Source organism: Balaenoptera borealis, assembly GCF_965194805.1.
Source record: "Balaenoptera borealis genome assembly, chromosome: 3".
In the NCBI taxonomy this organism is placed as follows: domain Eukaryota; kingdom Metazoa; phylum Chordata; class Mammalia; order Artiodactyla; family Balaenopteridae; genus Balaenoptera; species Balaenoptera borealis.
The window spans coordinates 30,856,383-30,880,139 of NC_138866.1; the positions used below are offsets into that span (position 1 = coordinate 30,856,383).

The following is a 23,757-nucleotide window of genomic DNA, read 5'->3' on the forward strand; positions in this document are numbered from 1 at the left end:
TTTACAGTTAAAATGTTACAAAAAATATATTTAGATATACTATATTTCTACCCTATTTCATAAAACAATTGTGTTCAATTCATTTACATGTACCTTTAGCAACAGAGCTTTCTTCGTCACAAAAGCCATCATGAGTTATTTAACACAGGCGTACATAGCACATCATCATCAGTTTGGTACATATCATTTAAGTTACAAGACTTTTTAAAAGTACATGAGGCTGTTACTGGAAATTCTGTTTATAACAAATATCCATTTGCATTTCATTAGGACAACTGTTCTTTTACCATTCACATCATAAATGCATATTCCTATCTCCATAGCTGAATAACATATTGTTTTATCTTTAATAATTTATTATGACATTCAATACTTGCAAATTATTAAGTTATAACCCTAGTAATAGTTACTATACCTATTGATATGTTAAGTTTTTTAGGACTTTAAAAAAAAAACATGTTGAAAACACAAAAAAGCAACTGGGTGAAAAAGTAACTGAGCAAGCAGCAGGTAATATAAAAGACTTTGTAACGACTCAGATAATACGGTAATTCTTTCTTTGCTGAGGGATAATTGTTGGGGAGTCAGGGGGAATCTAGCCTTATACAGGCATACCTCCGAGATATCGTGGGTGTGGATCCAGACCACCGCAATAAAGCGAGCCACGTGAATTTTTTGGTTTCCAAGTGCATATAAAAGTTATATTTACACTATACTGTGGTCTATTAATTGTGCAAGCATTATGTCTAAAAAAAGGAACATATCTTAATTAAAAGATACTTTGCTAAAAAATGCTACATCATCTGAGCCTTCAGTGAATCATACTCTTTTTGCTGGTAGAGGGTTTTGCCTCCATGCTGACGGCTGCTGACTGATCAGGGTGGTGGATGCTGAAGGCTGGGGTGGGCGTGGTCATTTCTTAAAATAAGACAGCAATAAAGTTTGCCACATCGACTGAATCTTCCTTTCACGAATGATTTCTCTGTAGCATGCAACACTGTTTGATAGCATTCTACCCACACTCAAACATCTTTCAAAATTAAAGTCAATCCTCTCAAACCCTACCACTGTTTTATCAACTCAGTTTTTGTAATATTCTAAATCCTTTGTCATTTCAACAATGTTCACAGCATCTTCACCAGGAGTAGTTTCCATCTCAACAAACCACTTTCTTTCTTCATCCATTAAGAAGCAACTCCAGGCTTCCCTGGTGGCACAGTGGTTGAGAATCTGCCTGCTAATGCAGGGGACACGGGTTCGAGCCCTGGTCTGGGAAGATCCCACATGCCGCGGAGCAACTAGGCCCGTGAGCCACAACTACTGAGCCTGCGCATCTGGAGCCTGTGCTCCGCAACAAGAGAGGCCGTGATAGTGAGAGGCCCGCGCACCGCGATGAAGAGTGGCCCCCGCTTGCCGCAACTGGACAAAGCCCTCGCACAGAAACGAAGACCCAACACAACCAAAAATAAATAAATAAATAAATAAATAATTATTAAAAAAAAAAAAAAAAAGAAAAGCTAGTTAAAAAGTATATGACCACCTACTTGATGATGAGCATATCGTAGGTGGGCATAAAAACACTTTAAAAAAAAAAAAAAAAAAGAATGGTGAATACTTTCCAGAAGGTTTTCAATTTACTCTGCCCAGATCCAGAGAAATCACCATCTATGGCAACCATGGCCTTAAGAAATGTATTTCTTAAATAATGAGACTTGAAAGTCGAAAATTACTTTTTTTTTTAAAAAAAATATTTATTTACTTATTTATTTATTTGGCTGTGCCGGGTCTTAGTTGGGGCACATGGGATCTTCACTGCAGCGTGGGGGATCTTTAGTTGTGGCATGTGGGATCTTTAGTTGCAGCATGCAGGATCTTTAGTTGTGGCATGCAGGATCTTTAGTTGCAACATGTGAACTCTTAATTGCAGCATGTGGGATCTAGTTCCCTGACCAGGGATTGAACCCAGGCCCCCTGCACTGGGAGCACGGAGTCTTAGCCACTGGGTCACCAGGGAAGTTCCCAAAATTACTTCTTGATCCATGGGCTGCAGAATGCATAGTGTTAGCAAACATGAAAAAAAAAAAAAAGAATCTCATTGTACATCTCCATCCGAGCTCTTGAGGGGCCAGGTGCATTGTCAATAAGCAGTAATATTTTGAAAGGGATCTTTTTTTCTCAGCAGTAGGTCTCAAGAGTGAGATCTACTGTTGAGACGTAAAATATACAGTAAACCATGTTGTAAATGGATGTGCTGTCACCCAGGCTTTGCTTTTCCAATAGAGCACAGGCAGAGTAGATTTAGCATAATTCTTAAGGGCCCTAGGATTTTTGGAATGGTGAATGAGCACTGGCTTCAACTTAAAAAGTCCCCAGCTGCACCAGCCCCTAACGAGAGAATCAGCCTGTCCTTTGAAGCTCTGAAGCCAGGCACGGACTTCTCTCTAGCTATGAAAGTCCTAGGAGGCATCTTCTTCGAATAGAATGCTGTCTCATCTACACTGAAAATCTGTTGTTTAGTGTATCCACCTTAATTAATGATCTTAGCTGGATCTTCTAGATAACTTGCAGCTTCCACATTGCACCTGTTGCTTTACCTTGCACTCTGATGTTATGGAGATGGCTTCTTTCATCAAGCTTCATGAACCAACCTCTGCTAGCTCCAAACTTTTCTTCTGCAGCTTCCTCACCGCTCTCAGCCTTCATAGAATTGGAGAGTCAGGGCCTTGCTCTGGATGAGGCTTTGGCTAAAGGGACTGTTGTGGGTGGTTTGATCATCAGACCACTCGAACTTTCTCCATATCAACTATAAGGCTATTTCACTTTCTTGTCATCCGTGTGTTCACTGGAGTAGCACTTTTAATTTCCTTCAAGAACTTTTCCTTTGCATTCACAACTTGGCTGTTTCGTGCAAGAGGCCTAGCCTTCAGCCTGTCTCGGCTTTTGACATGCCTTCCTCACTAAGCTTAATCATTTATAGCTTTTTATTTAAAATGAGAAATTTAAAGTGAGAGTTTCAGTTGAACACTTAAAGGCCACTGAAGGGTTATTAATTGGTCTAATTTCAATACTGTTGTGTCTCAGAGAATAAGGAAGCCTGAGGAAACCGAGAGAAGTGGAGAACAGCTGGAGCAGACAGAAGACACGTTTATCAATTGTTTGCTGGCTTATGTGGACACGGTTTGTGGTGCCCCCAAACCATTGCAACAGTAACATCGAGGATCACTGATCATCACAACAAATAATGAAAAAATCTGAAATACTGCAAGAATCACCAAAATGGGACACAGAGACACAAAGTGAGCTAATGCTGTTAGAAAGATGGTGCCATTAGACTTGCTTGATACAGAGCTGCCAAAACCTTCAATTTGTAAAAAAAAAAAAAAAAAAAAACACAGTATCTGTGAAGCACAATAAAGCAAAGTTCAATAAAATGAGGTTTGCTTGTATTAAAATATATATAGTAATGTGGTAGACTAGAGACAGAATGCTACAAAACAAATGATGGTGAGAAGGAAAAAAACTGGAACGTACATTAACAGCAGAGCTTTCCCTCAGTTTCCATAATCATCTTTAGATTACTATTCAGAACAAAGGGAGGGTAAAAAACAATCATCACGTAATTCCAAAAGATTCTTCAAACAACTCCTATCTGTCTACAATTTCTCAAAGACAGCACACTGAAATTCTAGAAATTTTTCAAAAATGAAGGTAACAAAGAGGTATAGGCCCTCAAATAGGATATCCAACAATCCAAATTCTATAGATGGAATTAATGACACAAAAATCCTTTCTAAAACAAATTCATGCTTTCCTCTATGTTGAAATGGTTTTCTGATGAGATTAAATTCCCAAGCCATCAAGCAACAGCCAACTTGAAGTATAGTAAAAAAAAATAACTGATATACATCTGGAAATTATAATTGGTTATTAAAATATGTCAGAACAGCAAACAAAAACTGGAAGATAGAGATATTCATGCATCTAAAATAAAGAGACCAGTACAGATTTATCTTTCAATATTATCCAGAGGGTATTATCTAGAGACTGATTCTGTTCTTTACCAAAAAACCCCCCAAATGGAATTATAAGAACACTGAGAGGCACCAATGTTTTGTTTTTAATTTAAAAAAATTTTTTACAATTTTTAAAGGTTACTTTTCATTTACAGTTATTACAAAATATTGGCTATATTCCCCATGTTGTAGAATACATCCTTGAGCCTATCTTACACTAAGAGTTTGTACCTCCCACTCCCCTACCCTTATATTCCCCCCACCCCGCCCCACTGGTAACCACTGTATCTGTGAGTCTCCTTCTTTGTTATATTCACTAGTCTGTTGTATTTTTTAGATTCTACATATAAGTGATATCATACAGTGCTTGTCTTTCTCTGTCTAGCTTATTTCACTTAGCATAATGCCCTCTAAGTCCATCCATGTTGCTGCAAATGGCAAAATGTCATCCTTTTTTATTGCTAGGTAGTATTCAATTATATTTATATACCACGGCTGCTTTATCCATTCATCTGTTGGACACTTAGGTTGCTTCCATATCTTGGCAATTGTAAATAATGCTGCTATGAACACTGGAGTGCCTATATCTTTTCCAATTAGTGTTTTTGTTTTTTTCAGATATATACCCAGGAGAGGAATTGCTTAGTCATACAGTAGTTCTATTTTTAGTTTTTTGAGAAACCTCAAACTATGGAAAATACTGTTTTTCACAGTGGTTGCACCAATTTACATTCCCACCAACAGTGTAGGAGGGTTCCCTTTTCTCCACACCATCTCCAGCACTTTTTGTGTTCTTTTTGATGATAGCCATCCCGACAGGTATGAGGTGTTATCTCATTGTGGTTTTGATATATAGTTCCCATGATTAGCAATGTTGAGCATCTTTTCATGTGCCTGTTGGCCACCTGCATTTCCTCTTTGGAAAAACGTCTACTCAGTTCTTCTGCCCATTTTTTAATTAGCTTGTTTGTTTTTTTGACGTTGAGTTGTATAAGCTGATTATACATGTTGGATATTAATCCCTTACCAGTCATATCATTTACAAATATTTTCTCCCATTCAGAAGGTTGTCTTTTTGTTTTGTCGGTGGTTTCCTTTGCTGTGCAAAAGCTATTACGTTTAATTAGGTCCCATTCATTTATTTTTGATTTTATTTCCTTTACTTTAGGAGACAGATCCAAAAAACTACTGCAGCGATTTATGTCAAAGAGTATTCTGCCAATGTTTTCCTCTAGGAGTTTTATAGTACCCAGTCTTACATTTAGGTCTTTAATCCATTTTGAGCTTATTTTTGTATATGGTGTTAGAGAATGTTCTAATTTCATTCTTTTACATGTAGCTGTCCAGTTTTCCCAGCACCACTTGGAAGAGACTGTCTTTTCTCCCTAGTATATTGTTGCCCCCTTTGTCGTAGATTAATTGACCATAAGTGCATGGACTTACTTCTGGGCTCTCTATCCTGTTCCATTGATTCGTGTGTCTGTTTCTGGAGAGGCACCAATGTTTTGATTTACGTGTTGTTCTGAGTAAACCTAACCGTCCTGGAAAGAGAATGGGATATCCTATACTAAGAACTATCTTGATTCATATCATAAATTAGTAACTTGACATTTTGCTGTATGAATCACTCTTTTAATGGTTTAATCAGTCTAAATAAACCCCTGAGTAAACTGATAAAAACAATTCATCTAAACGGTAAATATGAGGACCAGAAGCTATCTCATAAAGTCCAACTTAAATTGCTTGACCTATTTCTTTATTCTATTTGTTTCTGATATATTCTATTGAAACAATTTTTCAGGATTTATAGTAAGTGAAAACAAGAAATCCGTCAACGTGACTTTGCAATTCTAAAGAATAGAAGCTAGGTTACCTTTTTACTATACCTCACAAAACAATAGTTCAAGATATATTCCGTGACATTACTTTATAGGCAAATATATGTAAAATACTGGGACTCTTCTTGCACTTATTAGATATACTCCTATAAAAGCAGTGTACTATACAAGCACAAAATAAGTAACAACAGTTCAAATTTAAGGCTTAAAAATCAAAAGAAATTAATTCAATAACAAAAGCATTAAGCCAAAGTAAAACTACAAGGACCAAGTAAAAATAAATATTTTAAAATAAAATATGAATACACACAAAAAATTAGGTTATCAAACATTATTATTTGTGTATTCTTTTATGTTTCACTCAAATAGAATGGAATAAATTGCAAGCTGAGGTCCTAACACAAGAATGTAAGTCAGTAAAATTTATAAAAGTATACTAGCTCTCTTGAGAGTACTAACAAAACCCATATTTCATTTTTGCCCTGAGCTCACTCAATTGGCTTGAAACAGGATGATGGTATTGCATGCTATATAATCCACTTCTTCCTTTAAAAGTAAATGCTAAAATAGGGAATGCATCACACACTAGACTTTAGGTGAGATAAATATGAAAGCTACCTACCAGAAAAAAAGAATGAAGGAGAGTATAGCTTATCTTACTACCACCATTTCCTCAGTTTCCATAATGGTAACTCTGACACACTTAAAGCAATAAATAAGAGTTTTATTCATTCATTCGACATATATGTACTGAACACCTATTAAGCCCCAGATATTCTTCTAAAGAATGTAAACACTGCAATAAATAGGATCCTTTCTCTCCTTGAGCATCTTAAGGAGAATGACTATTGTTTTACCAAGTGCCAGGTACTTTAAATGGATTGCCTCACAACAATCCTTTGAAGAAAGTGCTATTATTATTTCTATCTTACAGATAAGAAAACTTAGACAATGAAGTCACTGCCTGCAGCCGGTAAGTGGCAGAAACAGGATTTACATCCAGTCTGACTCTAGTGGTTAAGAATCTGAGTTTTTAACCACTACACTAGACAGTCTCCCTCCAAGGCAGTGTTTCTCAACTTTTTTTTAAATTATTGCTCTCCTAAGGAGTCTTTTTAGGAATTTTTTCCCTAATTACTCCCTGTGAAATAATAAAAAATACATATATTGGCTTCTGTCCCTGGTTCTTGATACAGAGCTCCTAAAACCCTTGCGATTTCCTAAATGATGAGCGCGCAAGGAGCATCTTTTGTTCTAATATTTGGTCTTTGACTCTGGTTCCTGTCACCTAAATCCCTTGGAAGTTCCTGGGTGACAGGAATGCCTTTTGTTCTAATGAGGTGACTCTGGGTGGGCTCCTGGATGCGGGCTGGTCACCAGAAAGACCAAGCCATGATTGGAAGCTTGGGATTTTCAGCCTCATCTCTCATTCTCCACAGGGGAGAGGGGCTGGAAATGGAGTTAATAATTGATCATGCCTATGTGATGAAACCTCCATAAAATCCCAATAGTATGACGTTCCGAAGAGTTTCCAGGTTGGTGAACACAGGTAGGTGCTGGAGGGTAGCACACCCACAGAGGGCGTGAAAACTTGGTGCTCTTTCCCACATATACTGCTCTATGCATCTCTTCCAGCTGAAGGTTCACCTGTATCTTTTATCATAGCCTTTTATAATAAACTGGTAAACAGTAAGTAAACTGTTTTCCTGAGTTCTGTAAACCTCTCTAGGAAATCAATCAAACCTCAGGATGGGGTCACGGGAGCCAGTGATTTACAGTCAGTCGGTCAGAAGCGCAAGTAACAACCTGGACTTTGGCCTGGCATCTTAATTGTGGGGAAGAGGAGCAGTCCTGTGGGACTGAGAACTTAACCTGTGGGATTTGATGCTATCTCCACGTGGACAGCACCAGAATTGAATTAAACTGTAGGACTCCCAGCCAGGGTCTCAGAGAATTGCTTGGTGTGGGGAAAACCCCACACATCTGGTGTCAGAAGTGCTGTGAGTATAGCAGTGTGAGAGTAAAGGAAAAACACACAGAAGTGCAGGTTTTCTAAACACTGCCCCTCATGAAAGTTTACCACCACAGGAACACTGTATATCTATATGTACTGTGTGAACATCTGTACTTTGTACACAAAAATACTTGACCACCACCCCCCAACTCAAGAACTAATTTTCGCCCCCTTAAGGACAACAACATACCCACTGAGAATGAATGCTCTAGAGCAGTTTTGCAGCCTCAGCACTGTTGACATTTTGAGCCAGATAATCTTAAATGTTGCTGGGGGCTGTCCTATGCAATACAGGATGTTTAGCACCTTCCCTGGCCTCTACCCACTAGAAACCAATAGCACCGCTGCGCCAAAGTTAGGTTAGAATTTCCCGAAAAGTTCCAGTCCTTGAAACAATTGCTTCTCTTGCTGCTATTTACCTATTCATAAGGACTACAGTTCCAGATTTTGTTCATAAAAGACTGGAATGGACAGGATATAAACAGACTGCAAATGTTGCATCTCTGTAGCTGGAGTGAAGAAGCACATGTAATAGTAGTAGCAACGGCAAGGAGAAATAGTATTTTATATAAACACAGCAAGGAAAGAGGCCTGTATAAGACCAATTAGTAAAAGGATATTAAATTTCAGTAAAATCCATTTATAATACAGGCATACCTTGGAGATATTGCAGGTTTGCTTCCAGACCACTGCAATAAAGTGAAGAGCACAGTAAAGCAAGTCGCACAAATTTTTTGGTTTCCCAGTGCATGCATATATGTATATATATATTTACACTATACTGTAGTCTATTCAGTGTGCAATAGCATTATGTCTAGAAAAAATGTACATACCTTAATTTAAAAATACTTTATTGCTAAAAAATGCTAATCATCATCTAAGCTTTCAGTAAGTCAGAATTTTCTTGCAATAGTAAACAAAGATCACTGATCACCACAACAAATTTGATGATAATGAAAATTTTGAAATATTGTGAGAATTACCAAAATGTGACACAGAGACACAAAGAGAACAGTGCTGTTGGAAAAATGGCGCCAAAAGACTTGCTCAATGAAGGGTTGCCACAAACCTTCAACATGTTAAAAAATGCAGTACCTGTGAAGCATAATAAAGCGAAGCACAGTAAAATGAGGTATGCCTGTACATACTGTAGAACAAGGCTAACTAACCTCTCCCTCCAAAATGATGAGCGAGACAAATTATCTCACTTTAACTATATGTGAGAACCATAACTAAATCCCTGGGAGATTTATAATGGGCTTCCACTGTATTCATATAATATGCTAGTTGAGAAGGGGAGCCAAGATTAAAGATATAATTAGATGGTGATTTCAAGGCCAGCTCTGAGAGTTCTAGATTCAGAATACATATTGAAAAAGATCCAGGGACACTTAGTTCATCCCAATCAATCATAAGTAGGCTTTCAGAAACAGATTAATCAGAAAAGCACCTTGCAAGACTGTGGAGGAACACGGTGGAGGGTGACCGTGATGGCCCTCTGGAGGCCAGAGGGAAAAACGGCAGAGGCAATCTACATAACCCTGAACCAGCGGTTTAACTTCTAGGAGCCTCTGTTTCCTCATCAGAAAAATAGGGATAAAAGCAGTATCTTCATTTCACAGGGCTACAATGAGTATTAAGTGAGAAAACTTGAAAGGATATAGTGCATGGGCATATAATAGCACAAGAACTATCTGACGTTGTTAATAATGCTTGAGCAATGTAGTGACAAATCTGAGATAAGCAAACAAAAGACCTCTGAGTAGAAATGGTTCAGAGAAAACAAAGATTAACTATAAAAAAGAAGATGACGTAGGTAAGACTTGTGAGACCTCAGAATACACATAGGTAAACATTAGTCTGATAGTGAACCACCAGAAGTCACTGGAAAATGGAGAAATACTTCCATAACGTAGTAAAGAAAAAAGAATCTATATTCCAAAAAAAACTTAGTATGCTCAATGGTAAAACACTAAAATTCCCATTAAAGAATGGTACAAGGCAAGGCTGTTCATATTTTCAACATTATTTATTACATCAATAGATACGTAAAGTACTATACCAAGGAATTATACAAGAGAAAAAAGTATAAATACTGGGAAGAAGTTAAAATTATTATTTACAAATATAATTGCATATCTGAAAATCCTTTTAAAATAAACAGAAAAATTATTAGAAAGAATAACCTAATTCTACAGTATCTGGTTGCAAATTTAATAAATTGAAATCAATAGATTTGGATGGGATCCTGGAACAGAAAAAAAGGACATTAGTTAAAAAAAGAAAGAAATCTGTACAAAGTACAGATTATAAGTTAATAATGGTGTATTAATACTGGTTCATTGCTTGTGACAAATGTGCCACAGTAAACTAAGATGTTAAGAACAGGAGAAACTGGGTGCAGGCTATATAGGATCTCTCTGAACTATGTGTGCAATTTTTCTACACATCTAGAACTATTCTAAAATAAAGTTTTTTTTAAAATCATGATTTTTCTTACATAATAAGCAATAATCAGTTAGAAAGAATTGGTTGCATTTACAGTAGTGTTAGAAACTAAAATCTAAGAATACTAATCCTAAGGGAAAATGTGCAAGGTTAACATAAAGAAAACTTCTTTAAAAAAAATCTACTGAGGGACATAAAAGAAATGAAGAGTTCACCTTAACTCAATATTATAAAGACATCAAACTTCCCTCCCTAAAGTAATCCAAAATTCAATATTTTTCAGTAAAAAATTCAGCAACATCCCTGGGAAATGTAACAAAATGGAGGAATAAACATACAAGACTAGCCAAAGAAATAACAAGAAGAAGAAATAACAAGGTAAGACTACTACTAAGAAAGGAAAATACATAAAACTAGGATTACTAAAAAAAGTATGGTATTGGGCTTCCCTGGTGGCACAGTGGACAATGCAGGGGACATGGGTTCAAGGGGACATAGGATCGTCCCTGGTCCGGGACGATCCCACATGCCACGGAGCAGCTAAGCCCGTGCACCACAACTACTGAGCCTGCGCTCTAGAGCCCGTGAGCCACAACTAATGAAGCCTGCACTCGTAGAGCCTGTGCTCCACAACAAGAGAAGCCACCACAATGAGAAGCCGGCGCACCACAACGAAGAGTAGCCCCCGCTCGACGCAACTAGAGAAAGCCCGCGCGCAGCAACAAAGACCCAACTCAGCCAAAAATAAATAAAAGAAAATAAATTTATAAAAAAAAAAAAAGTATGGTATTCATGTAAGAAAAGACATATTGATAAAACAAAATGCAAATACCCCCATGGAAACTTAGATTAGAAAGGTGGCATTTAAACCACTGAGAAAAAGACAGGACTGTTTAATACATTAGGTTGATGGGGACAACTGCCTATCAAAAAAAAAATTTTTTTTTTAACTAGACACTCATATATTGCTTACAGCAAAATAAATTCCAAATTGAAATAAATAAATAAATTCCAAATTGGATGAACTATAAAAACCATTAGATGTTTGCAATTAGATTACAGAGGACTAACATATAATTAATCCTTAATATATAACCTCGTAGAAAATGGATAAAGCGCCTGAAATATTACAGAAAAATAGGAAAAAAATGACCCTGAAGCTTATGAAAAGCAGCTCAATCCCACTCAAAGTAGGACAAATGCCAATTAAAACCACTCTAAGATACTATTTCTTACCTATGAAAATCGCAAAACCATGTGAGGCTGTGGCAGGCAGGAGCACAAAGAGGCACTCTGATACACAGCTTGCGGGCATGCAAAGTAAGCGATACAATCCCTCTGCAGGGCAGTTTGGCACTATCTTTCAACACTACAAAAGCATTTACCCTTTTGACCAACCAATCTCATTTCTAGGAATTTATCTTAATATTATATCTAGACACATGTGAGATGACATCTGTATGATTATTTACTGCAGCATGGTTTGTGTTAGCAAAAGGCTGTAAACAAATTAAACATCCATCAGCAGGTAACATGATAAGTAATATATCCATGCAATGCATTACTGTGGAACTATTAAAAATAAAAAAACTAAACCCAACAAAAGTCCAGGACCAGACAGCTTCACTGGTGAATTCTACCAAACATTTAAAAACCTAATACCAATCCTTCTCAAAGTCTTCCCAAAAACACAAGACAAAGGAACACTTACAAACTCACTTTATGAGGCCAGCATTACCCTGATACCAAAACCAGATACCACAAGAAAAGAAAATTACAGGCCAATAACGCTGATGAATAGATGCAAAAATCCTCAACAAATCAAAACCACAATGAGGTAACACCTCACACCTGTAAAAATGGCTAATATCAAAAAGACAATAAAGAGCAAGTGTTAACAAGGATGTGGAGAAAAGGGAACCTCGTGCACTGCTGATGAGACCATAAACTGGTGCAGCCACTATGGAAAACAGTACAGAGGTGCCTCAAAAAATTAAAAATAGAATCACCATATGATCCAGCAATTCCACTTCTGCATATTTATCTGAAGGAAAAGAAAATATTAACTCAAAAAGATACATGCATTCCCATGTTCACTGCAGCATTATTTACAATAGCCAAGACATGGAAGCAACCTAAATGTGCATCAATGGATGAATGGATAAAGAAAATGTGATGTATATATATAATGGAATACTAGTCAGCCATAAAAAAGGAAATCTTGCCATTTGCAACAACATGGATAGACCTTGTTTGGCATTATGCTAAGTACAAAAAACCAGAAAGAGAAAGACAAATACCGTATGATCTCATATGTGGGGTCTAAAAACAAAGCAAAACAAAACACAGACCATAGATACTGCATAAAGCACAGACTGGTGGTTGCCAGAGGTGGGGGTAGGGGGTGGGTGAAATGGGTGAACGGGGTCAAAAGGTACAAACTTGCCGTTATAAGATAATATATCATGAGGATGTAATGTACAGGTGATTACAGTTAATACTACTGTATCATATATTTGAAAGTTCCCAAGAGAATAAATCTTAAAAGTTCTCATCACTAGAAAAAAAACTTCCTAACTATGTATGGTAAGAGATGTTAACCAGATTTACTGTGGTGATCATTTCACAACATATACAAATATTCAAACATTATGTTGTATACATGAAACTAATAAAATGCTATATATCAAGTATATCTCAATTTAAATAAAACACTGAAGAAGCCCAGTTGGTACTGATGCACAGGTGTTTAAGATATATTAAATGGTGGGAAGCAGCCGCATAGCACAGGGAGATCAGCTCCGTGCTTTGTGACCACCTAGAGAGGTGGGATAGGGAGGATGGGAGGGAGATGCAAGAGGGAGGAGATATGGGGATATATGTATATGTATAGCTGATTCACTCTGTTATAAAGCAGAAACTAACACACCATTGTAAAGCAATTTTACTCCAATAAAGATGTTAAAAAAAAAATGTATTAAATGGAGGGAAAACAATATATAGAATGCAGTGGTGGGGGACTTCCCTGGTGGCGCAGTGGTTAAGAATCCGCCTGCCAACGCAGGGACAAGGGTTTGAGCTCTGGGGTGCAAAGATCCCACATGCCGCGGAGCAACTAAGCCCGTGCGCCACAACTACTGAGCCTGCGCTCTAGAGCCTGCGAGCCACAACTACTGAGCCCACGTGCCATAACTATTGAAGCCTGTGCGCCTAGAGCCCGTGCTCCGCAACAACAGAAGCCACCGCAATGAGAAGCCCGCGCACCGCAACGAAGAGTAGCCCCCGCTCGCCGCAATTACGGAAAAGCCCGCGCGCAGCAACAAAGACCCAACGCAGCCAAAAATAAATAAATAAATAAATTTATTAAAAAAAGAATGCAGCGGTGGGAGACGGAGACAGACATTTGAATTTGCGCCTGCAAGTTGCGGTGGGATTCACAAGAAACTATTCACAGTGGTTTTTTATGGGAGGTAGTGCAGGTGGAAATTGGGAAGATGGTGGCAGATACGAAAGAGGGACTTTTCACCATCTTCTAGATTTTTATTTAACCACGCAAATTTATTCCCAAATTTAAAAATTATTAGACGAAAACATGATTTTTTTTTACAAGTTTTTAACAGGGAAGGTCTTTATCACAGGAAGAAAAGTAGCAAATGTAACTACTAAAAATGTTAAATTTATATGCTCAAAAAACTCAATCATACAGTTAAAAGACAAATTAGGGGAAATTTTTAATACATAACAAAGAGCTAATTTTTAAACATACAACTGGCTCTCAAAAATCACTTAGAAAGAACATGACTTTCAAAAAAGGATAAAGGATACAACAGGCAGCTAAAAGAAAAAAGATATAAATGTCTATTAAGCCTATGAAAAGATACTCAAAGAACCTATTAATAAAAAAACAAAAATTAAAACAAGATGCCATTTTACACTATCACATGAAGAAGACTCATAATAACCAATGTTGGTGAAAACAAAGGGCAACAGGTCCTTTCATACACTAGTGAGAATATAAACTGGTACAACATTTTCTGAGGTATAATTTGACATTCAATTTTAAATGTACATAATTTGACCCAGCAATTTTTCTAGAAACTTATGCTGTGAACTTCCAGGTGTAAAATCTTATATATACAAATGTGCACCACACTATTGCCACAGCATTGTTTGCTTTTATTTTGGACCCTTACTTTGGAATATATGTACTTTTATTTTGGATTATATATACTTGAGTACCACATGGAACAATTTCTACAACTAGTAATATTTTCATGATAAAAAACCTAACAATGGCATTTTAACTGGAGGGTGAAATGCTCAAGGATTATACTATACTGGGTAAAAAGCACTATATAAGCGTTACTATTATCAGTACCATAAAAGCCCCTATTACAGCCAGAGTCAAAGTTATTCAGTAATTTATTCACTGCTGAAAAAAGGAGATGAGTTAAACCAGCAACCTAAGCCGGAAACAATAAGGTATTTTCAGACAGTCACAAATAATAGACTAAAACTCCCAGGTAGTGACTGTTAGCATGAGGTGTTCACCAGCAATCACCTACAGGCTTTTTCTGTTGGTACATCTAGGGGGAGTGGCTTTTCAAAATACACTTGCCTAGAATCTCCCCCAGATACTGATTTATTGGAGTAAAGCAAAATAGGAATGCAGGCAAATTAATTCCCAGTTATTAGATGGTGGGCTTTTTTTTTTTTTTTAAGAAGAAAGGTAATGGCAGCTCTGTCCTATGTTATCCCTTGTGTAGAAGCCTGTGTCATATGGCAGGCCAGCAATTCTCAAGTGGAGTATCATGACAGACACTAGTATGGAATATAAAAAGAATTCCTAATAATCTTCCAAAGCTGCTGAGTAACTTCCTTTTTTAAAAAAAAAAAAAAAAAGGCAGACTCAGGGTTATCTCAACATCAGCCTCACTCCAGCCTGTGTTGTGATATCCATCTTGCTACAGAAGGAAAAGGCATGAGCAGTTACGCAGAATGAGCAGAGGAGTGGAGGGCAGGTAGTTTGAAACCATCCAATGGAGAATTCTAATTCTCCTCACCCCACTAGTGAGCAAAAATATATAGTTATAATTAGCTGAAAGCCACCTGCCAATGCCTAGAACAGTTTGAAGAGCTATGTGGTGCACTTTGTGATTTTAGTTACTTTGACTTTCCGTGTTTTACCTACAGGTATTCTTTAATAAGGAAGAAAGCCAAGATAGATACACAGTGAAAGTTTGAGTACCACTGACATTGCATAATGATGTGAACAAAAATGATGCTATAAACACTTCAGTAGTTGTGTAGAGATGACCAAATCAAAGGCAAAGCCAACAATGAAAGGGAAATTTGGAACAAAACACTAACCATGGTAGATATCATGTTAAATTTTATAAATTCTAGGAACTATAACTTTGAACAATTAAACAAGGTTTAAGAAAGCTTTAACATGTTGGATATATTACAATAAAATACTTGATAGCAGAGCAAACCATTACACCCAAGAACACCTATTCTTTCACTAAACGATCTTTTCCATAGAACAAGGATTCACTTGCCTGGTGGGAAGATTATGGGAAATGATGTTCCAGCACAAGTAACAAACTTTATAAAGGTCCCCCACCATAAGGCCTACCACAGTGGCCAGCATAGTCAAGGTTGTGAATGTATGAATTATCCTCTGCATAAAGCCTTCTAGGAAATAACTGCATCCTCCTTCCAATTCCTGAACACTTTATGACACATAAGGGATTAGTCACAGTCTACCTTGTAATATGGTTGTGCATTTGCCTCATTGCTTCTAATTTATAAGTTAGGAAAACAGCATTATAGGAGGAAGCTAAGACACTGGTGTCCATTTTGTGTGAATGAGGTCTAAAGCCTTTTCCTTCTTTAGAATTACTTCACGTCATACAGTTCTTCACATGTAAAATATCTCAATTCAAAAACAGCCTCACATAGGTTAATGGTCAATGCATGGTTTAAAAATCATTCAGAATACTCTCCTCTTTTCTCCATCTAAAATGTACCTATCACAGACATAAAACCTTTCACTAATTTTTCTTATAAGACACAATTTGATTAATTGTTATAAACTGTAAAATTCCTTAAAGAATAGAATCCCAGCATGGTAAGGGAAAACAGAAAGAAAGAAAGCCATATTAAAGATGATGATACTAAATGCAATATAGTATCCTAGGCTGGATCCTGAAACTGAAAAGGGACATTAATGGAAAAACTGGTGAAATCCAAACAATGTCTACAATTCATTACTAGTACTGTACCGATGTTAATTTCTTCATTTTGACAAATGCACCATGGTTATGTAAGATTTTAATATTAGAGGAAGCTGGGCAAAGGGTATATAAGAACTCTCTATACTGTTTTTGTAACTTTTCTGTAAACCTAAAATTATTTCAGAATACAAAGTTTTCAAGATGACAACTATGGTGCTTGGATCTGTTTAGTTTATGTCTAGACAACTTTCAGGGAGTGAGGAGGATTAGGAGAACAGCCACATACATGATTCAAGTTTCTCAAATTTGTGACTAATATTCCTGCCTATTCTCAGGGAAGTTGGCACTCTGGTTTCTATTTGGTTTGTACAAAGCTCTACAAATAGGACTTTTTTTTTTTCCCTTAAAACCTCAAAAGGAAATGGCTTGCTTTCCCCTAGGTTTTCTTTTCTTTCTTATTATAACACAAAGCAACAGAGACTAGCACCAACGGTACAAGTTATAAAACATGCAATCCCTCAGGTTCTAATGATAAAGGAAGGAAAGGAAGTGTGAACTATTTTACAATTCCAGCAAAGAAAGCATTTAATCAACTTTTAAGGGGACAGGCAGAGGAACCAGAAGAATCAGAATTAGTAACTATTTATTTCACTGTGGTTTGGTAAAATTCATCTGTAATGCTAAAGAAGTCAACAGTATAGTGGAATCTACAGAATATTTGTTGTAATCTGTGCTTTTCCATACCATTACTCTATGCTATCCTAGTGTTACTACCCCGGTGTCCCAGATGTCCTAACCCACCTACAAAATAATTCTCTGTCCTCCCCAGCTATGCACAGAGACACAGGAAAACCATTTGATTTAACTCAGATAAAATAACAGAAAGAGGCAATCAATCTTCTCTCAAAGAAACATTTCTGCTTGTTTACCAATTACCTAACTGTGAAAATTATCTGAGTGCAGAGAATAGGAAAAATCAAATAAAAGTTGTTTTGTGATATATGTTAGTGCTGTAAACATCCTTAGTTTGGACTAAGAAAAGTTTGTTTTAAAAAGTACTTTAAGACAAATTCTGCCTATTATCAAAAACAGAATATTACTGAAATCATTTATTCAACATTCCGTTGAAAAAGAAATTTACAACCATTAACACTCTTTTCTGCAAAGTGTTGAGAAGAGGTGGGAAGACAAGTACTCTCAATCCTGTTGATGAAAATTCAAATTAGTCCTGCCTTTCAGGAGGGCAGTTTGGCATTTTTTACCATTTTCTCCTTTTCAAAAACTTTTTCCTTGGCTTCTGTTATGGGTTCCTCTCTTCATTTTCCTTTTACCTTTCTTGTCTCCTTTGCTGATTTTTAACTGCTGTTAGGCTTTGGAGTTCTGGCCAAGCCATTTTCTTTTTAATGAATTATACTTTCTCCCCAGATATTCTAGTCTGTGGCTTGGATTGTCCTCTATAATGCTGATAACTTCCAAGTAAACATTTACCAATCTTCTTTGCTAACTGCCCCTAGACTAGGATCAATCCCCTGACTAAAAGCTCAGGGTCATTCTGTACTTACCTTTTCACAACAATTCTAATGCTTGTAATTGTTCATTATCCCCGAGCTAGACTTGAACTTCCTTGAAGGCAAAAGCTGTGTTTTGTTCATTTCTAATCATTCATTTAATATTTGAGTTCTCACTATGTACTTGGCACTGAACTAGGTCTTGACAACACAGCAGTAAACAAAAAGTCTCTGCCCTCTTAGAGTTTATATTCTAATAGGGTAAGAGAGACATTAAGTAATAAATATATACCAATTTGTAACAAGTGCTATTAAATAAAGGAGGGTAGGAGGGCTAGGAAGTATTGTAGGAGCTGGGAGGTTGCTATTTTACATTGGTTATCAAGGAGAGCCTCACATATAACTGAAACCTGAAATAAGTGCAGCACGTTAAGTCACACAGATATCTGGAGGGGAGGAGTCATCCAGACAGAGGGAGAATAGCAAGTGCAAAGGCCCTGAGGCAGGAACATAGTTACTGTGTGGGGAAAATTGTAAGAAGGCAAATGGAGTGGGGGGAGGGTAAACACATGGGAAGGGAGGCTCTGAGCTGAGTGCCATGATCTGACTTATGTTTTTTTTTTTTTTAATAAATTTATTTATTAATTGATTGATTTTTGGGTGTGTTGGGTCTTCGTTTCTGTGCGAGGGCTTTCTCCAGTTGTGGCGAGCGGGGGCCACTCTTCATCGCGGTGCGCGGGCCTCTCACTATCGCGGCCTCTCTTGTTGCGGAGCACAGGCTCCAGACGCGCAGGCTCAGTAGCTGTGGCTCACGGGCCCAGCCGCTCCGCGGCATGTGGGATCCTCCCGGACCAGGGCTCGAACCCGTGTCCCCTGCATCAGCAGGCAGACTCTCAACCACTGCACCACCAGGGAAGCCCTGACTTATGTTTTAAGGAATCACTCAGACATCTTTATGAATAGAGAATAAAGAATGGAAGCACTGACCCTCATTAGAACCCTGCAACAACCCAGGAGAAACATAATGATGGCTTGAACCAAGGGAGTGGTGATGATGATTAGCTGGATTTCAGTTAGGTTTCGAAGACAGAACCCACAAGATTTGTTGATGAACCGGATGTGAAGAGAGAGGAAGAGAAGAATCAACGAGAGCTTTTTAAAGGTTTAGGAAGAACAGAGTTGCCATTAACGTAAACAAGAAAGTCAGAGAAGCAATTTTATTTTCCCAGAACCCAGCAAATTGCCCAGCACACAGTAGACATTCAAATATTTGTGAATTAAATTTAACTGAATAAACTCCCAAAATGAAGCAGTGAACTCAGTGCTTTCCATTTGCTCTAACAACGCCTTAATAACACCAAGAGTCTTAGCCGAGAACCAGCTTCAGTTTTAAATTTACAATTCTCCTGGATATAAAAGAAAACTGCTATAAAGAGCTCTGTGACAGCCTGAGGATTCTTACACCCAAAGTAATTAACCTGTTCATTAATTATGTCATATTCCTGGAAGATAGAGAAGTGCAAATAGAACTAACTCCCTGGGCCAGAATTAATGGAAAATTATAACACTTTGTGATAAATTTTCAGAAAGTGACAAGACTGAACAAGTCCCCTAAAGAAATAAGCCATCAGTTACTCAGTATTTTTTTTAAAACGGCTTTTTTACCTCTAGCAGCAGGTCCCTCCCAAACGATTTCAATGAAAAATTAAAAGTTGCTTGAGAATGTGAAATTTAGTACATCTTCCTCCACTTTTTCTGCCAAGTAGTGTAAATGAGCTTCACTTAGGAAACAAATGGGTATCCTCACCAGATTTTCTAATCCAGCACCCTTACTACAGCTCCACGAAGAACCACAACATTAGCAGAAATATATTCAAAGGCATTCTCCTAAAATAAAGTTACCAATCTTTCCCCCCTCTGGTTACTTTAAAATTTTCACCTCTCTTCCACATTAGTCTCCCTAATGCCCCACCCTAACCCAATGTGTTTTAAAAAAGAAAATGCGCTCACAACTTTTGGTGAAAATATATCTTAAAAACCTAGATCGTTCGGAGAAACTGATCGTACTGAATTCATCAACAGGCAGTACTTTCCTTTTTTCCTATCAGTACAAGGCCTTGAACCAACCCAAACAAATCTGCTGAAATGCCAGCCAGATTCCCAGTATCTCCCCCGCTCCCTACCCGCAAAGCTGGCCTGGAAATAAAAGCCACTGACCACGGAGCCGAACAGAAAAGAACCACTGGTAAGCAAAAACAGGATTTTGAGAGGCAGGAAGGGCGAGAGTCAGATTTTCAACCACTACGTCTAAGCGAGTAAGAGCCCGGACTCCGCACAAAATATATTCCACACCGAGCGCCACACATTCTTCCCTGCGGCTCCAAAAGCTCCGCACCCGGATTAGAGGCGAGGTGGAGGGAGGGTACTCCCCGGAGAGGAGGAGCGAGAACCGCCTCGGGGGCAGGGAGTGCCCCACGGGTGTCCCGCGCCCGAGGAACGGAGCGCAGATGAGCACGCGCGCCAGGGACGGATGCGGCGGCCTTTGGGAGAAGAACGCTCGGCGCCCACCACCAGACGCGGAGGCAGGGAGCCCCACTCGGGCTTCACCCACCCGGGTAGAAAGGCTGGAGAGGGCAGGATCAGGACCCCCGAAGAAGGGGCCTAGGAAGCTACTACTTCCCAGAAAACGGGCTGGGCGCCCGGGGGCGGGAGGTGGAGGCTGCTGCTGATTCGCTTCTCCTGTCATCACTGAAATAGGGGAAGCCCTCCAGGGAGAGGACAGTGGGGAGTACGAATGGGGGAGGGGAGCACCAGAGCGCGGGGGGCGGCGAGCCCCTAGGGGACCGGGGCGCGCGCACCGGGAAGGGGAAGAGGGCACACCCCCGGCCCGGAGCCAGGGAGGCGCGACCGCCCGCCGGACTCGGGAAACCCGGCCCGCCAGAAGGGTATGGAGCCGCCCTCCTCCCCGCCCCCACACTCACCATGTAGAGGGTGAAGGGCAGGCCGAGCAGAAAGAGCCACAGATAGAGGTGCAGCGCGTTCACGAAGGTGGCCTGGTGCGGGTCGTAGTACCAGCCCCCGCTGAGCGCGGCCCACACCCCCTGCCGGAGGATCTGCAGCGTCTGCGACCCCATCCCCACCCGGCGCCGCCGCCGCCGCCGCCGCCGTCGCCGTCCCCGCCCCGGCCCCAGCTCTGCCTTGGTCGCCGGAGCCCACAGCTGCCCAATCTATCCCCCTCCGGAGCTCCGGGAGAGCCGGCCGGCGCTTCTGTGGTCGCTGGGGTTGCTGCAGGAGGAGGAGGAGATCGAGGAGGAGGAGGCGAGCGACGGGGCGGAGGAGAGCGGAGAAGAGGTGGGGACCGGCCTTCGGAGCGCCGCCGCCATCTTGTTTCCTAACACCCGGAGTTGGAGCCAGGCCCCCGCCGCCCGCGGCCCGCCAGCGCCGCTGCCACCGCCGCGACCCCCGCCGGCCGCCAGCCCAGAGCCTGGCGGAGAAGGAGGCCCGGCGCCCGGGAGGCACCGGGAGCAAGCCGCGCCCCCTCCAGCTCCTCCTCTCCTCTCCTCTCCCTCCGCCCCTTGATCCGGCTCCCCGCGGGTGCGCGCAGCGCCTCCGCCGCCGCGGGCGCCTCCTGGTGGCGCCCGGGGGAAGCGCGAGCGGACGCGGGCCCGGACCCGGGGGCGGGGCTGCCGAGGTTCCGGGGATAGCGAGTCGAGGCTGTGGGAGATCCCACTGCGCTCCCGGTACCCGAACCTGGCAAGTTCCTTCACCAGTCCAGAAACCGGGTCTTCCACCCCCCGAAACCTTGTCAGCATCCTGGCTGACGAATTACGGTATTTATTAAAGGCCTGGGAACAATGAGGCTCTTATCTGAGATACGCCTTGAAGGCCGGAAAGAATTAGGTACAGCTGATGACGGTTGAAAACTCACAGACGCACCCACTTGGAGCAAGAATTGTGTTGGTCCATAAAGTGAGCTGGAGGCCCTTGACTGAGAAAAATAACCACGGCCAGGATTGGACAGATTTACTGCTTCCAAAGACAAATAAATTAATAGAAGTTGCAAGAGGTGTAAAGGTATGGGGTGGACAGGTTGATCATTGTACACGGTGATTTTATTTTTTAACGCGCTGTAACTTGTAGCCATTTTTATTAATGGGCCAATTTAAACAGGGTTGAAAGATGAACTGCGCCTCCACCCCAAGTCACAACAGGGTCTCGTACTTTTCTTTTTATAGCTGTAAAGTCTGGGAATCATTCTTGGCTCTGTGTAATGTTTATACGGCATGTCTGATCTCATTGAATAAAATTTTTTAAAAAAAGAGTTTGAAGTTTGAGTTTATGATAGCAATAAATGTACTCTCTATTCCTGGATTAAAGTTGCTATAATTAATGAGAAAAGCAAGGGAGCCAAAAGAAATCCGTGGTGACGTTTTAAGAAGAATATTGAAAAACAATTGCAATACCTCCCAGGGTCACACCACTTTACAGTTCAAACATTTCCACACCCATTTCATTTGACCTTCACAATACTCCTGTAAGAGCAGCATACAGGCTAGCCTTATTTTATGAATTAGGAAACCCAAGCACAAAGAAACTAAGTGATTGCCCAAGTTCTCAGAAGTGGTTGAAAGACCACTGGAACCAGCAGTCATCCTAACTGCATGGACTGAACTTTGGAAGTTTATTTCTCAGCACTCTCCACCTTATCCATTCAGGTAAGAGTTTGAACTGGTCAATAACTGCTCAGCTTCTGGTCACCTGTGGCCAGTTTAAACGTATGGCCAGTTCTCAAAGTGTAATCCCAGGACCAGCTGTGTCAACATTGCCTGAGAACTTGTTAGAAACAAATTCTTAGAATTTCCCTGGTGGTCCAGTGGTTAAGACTCTGTGCTCCCAATGCAGGCAGCCAGGTGTTCGAATCCCTAGTCAGGGAATTAGATCCCGCATACTGCAAGTAAGAGCCCCAGTGCAGCCAAATAAATAAATATTTTTTTAAAAAGAATATTAAAAAAAAAAAGAAATGCACATTCTCAGGCATCCAGAGAAACTGTGGGTGTGAAACCTAGCTATCTATTTTAACGAACCCTCTGGAAGATTTTAATATACCTTAAAATTTGAAACTACCAATGTAGAATACCATCCCCAGCGTTGATTTGTTCGTTTCCTTATAAGCACAAAGCCATGAAGTTCCAATAACATACCTTGAAATTGAGAGACGTGAATGAACACTGGCTAAAATATACTTTAAAATATATTAGTATGTCTAAAAGCAAAATTAAGGTTAAATATGCAATTTTACAATTAAGAGAGTGGCCTTGAGCCTTTGTCACAGACACAAGGTATTGTCAAGTGTTCATTTGTTTCTCCTAAAGAAGACAGGAAAGCTCTCTAAGCAGCTTTTGGAAGTGATCCCAAGCTTTTCCAACACAAAGGAAGATGTAAACAAGGATAAAATTCCAATACCACATCAGTTTCCACTCCAGCAAATATCTGCTGTAGTTTAATGTAAAAGGATTAACTGTAATTGGGGTGAGGTAGACTGGAAGAAGTGGAGACCAGAACTAGATACATCCATGGAATTGGAGACAGAGCCATCTGTCGTGATGAGTGTGCAGCCAGAAGACAGTATTTGGAGGGTATGTAACCGGCAGCAACCAGGAAGGCAGCCAGGATCAGGCTGGTTCAACACAGAGGATG

The 23,757-nt window shown here is 39.8% G+C and overlaps 1 protein-coding gene across 5 annotated transcripts in view; it reads right to left on the bottom strand.

Annotated features, from left to right (window-relative positions):
- Positions 1–21,194, bottom strand: part of PCNX1 (pecanex 1) — a gene marked incomplete at its 5' end in the record, with an annotated part of 167,233 nt that extends 146,039 nt beyond the window's left edge. For all 5 annotated transcript variants that reach the window (XR_014242369.1, XM_082384310.1, XM_082384309.1 and 2 more), the window contains one exon: positions 21,042–21,194. Coding sequence is in view for 4 of the 5 variants with exons in the window: in XM_082384310.1 (XP_082240436.1) it covers positions 21,042–21,194 (153 nt within the window). The remainder of the gene's footprint in view (positions 1–21,041) is intronic.
- Positions 21,195–23,757: the final 2,563 nt, after the last annotated feature.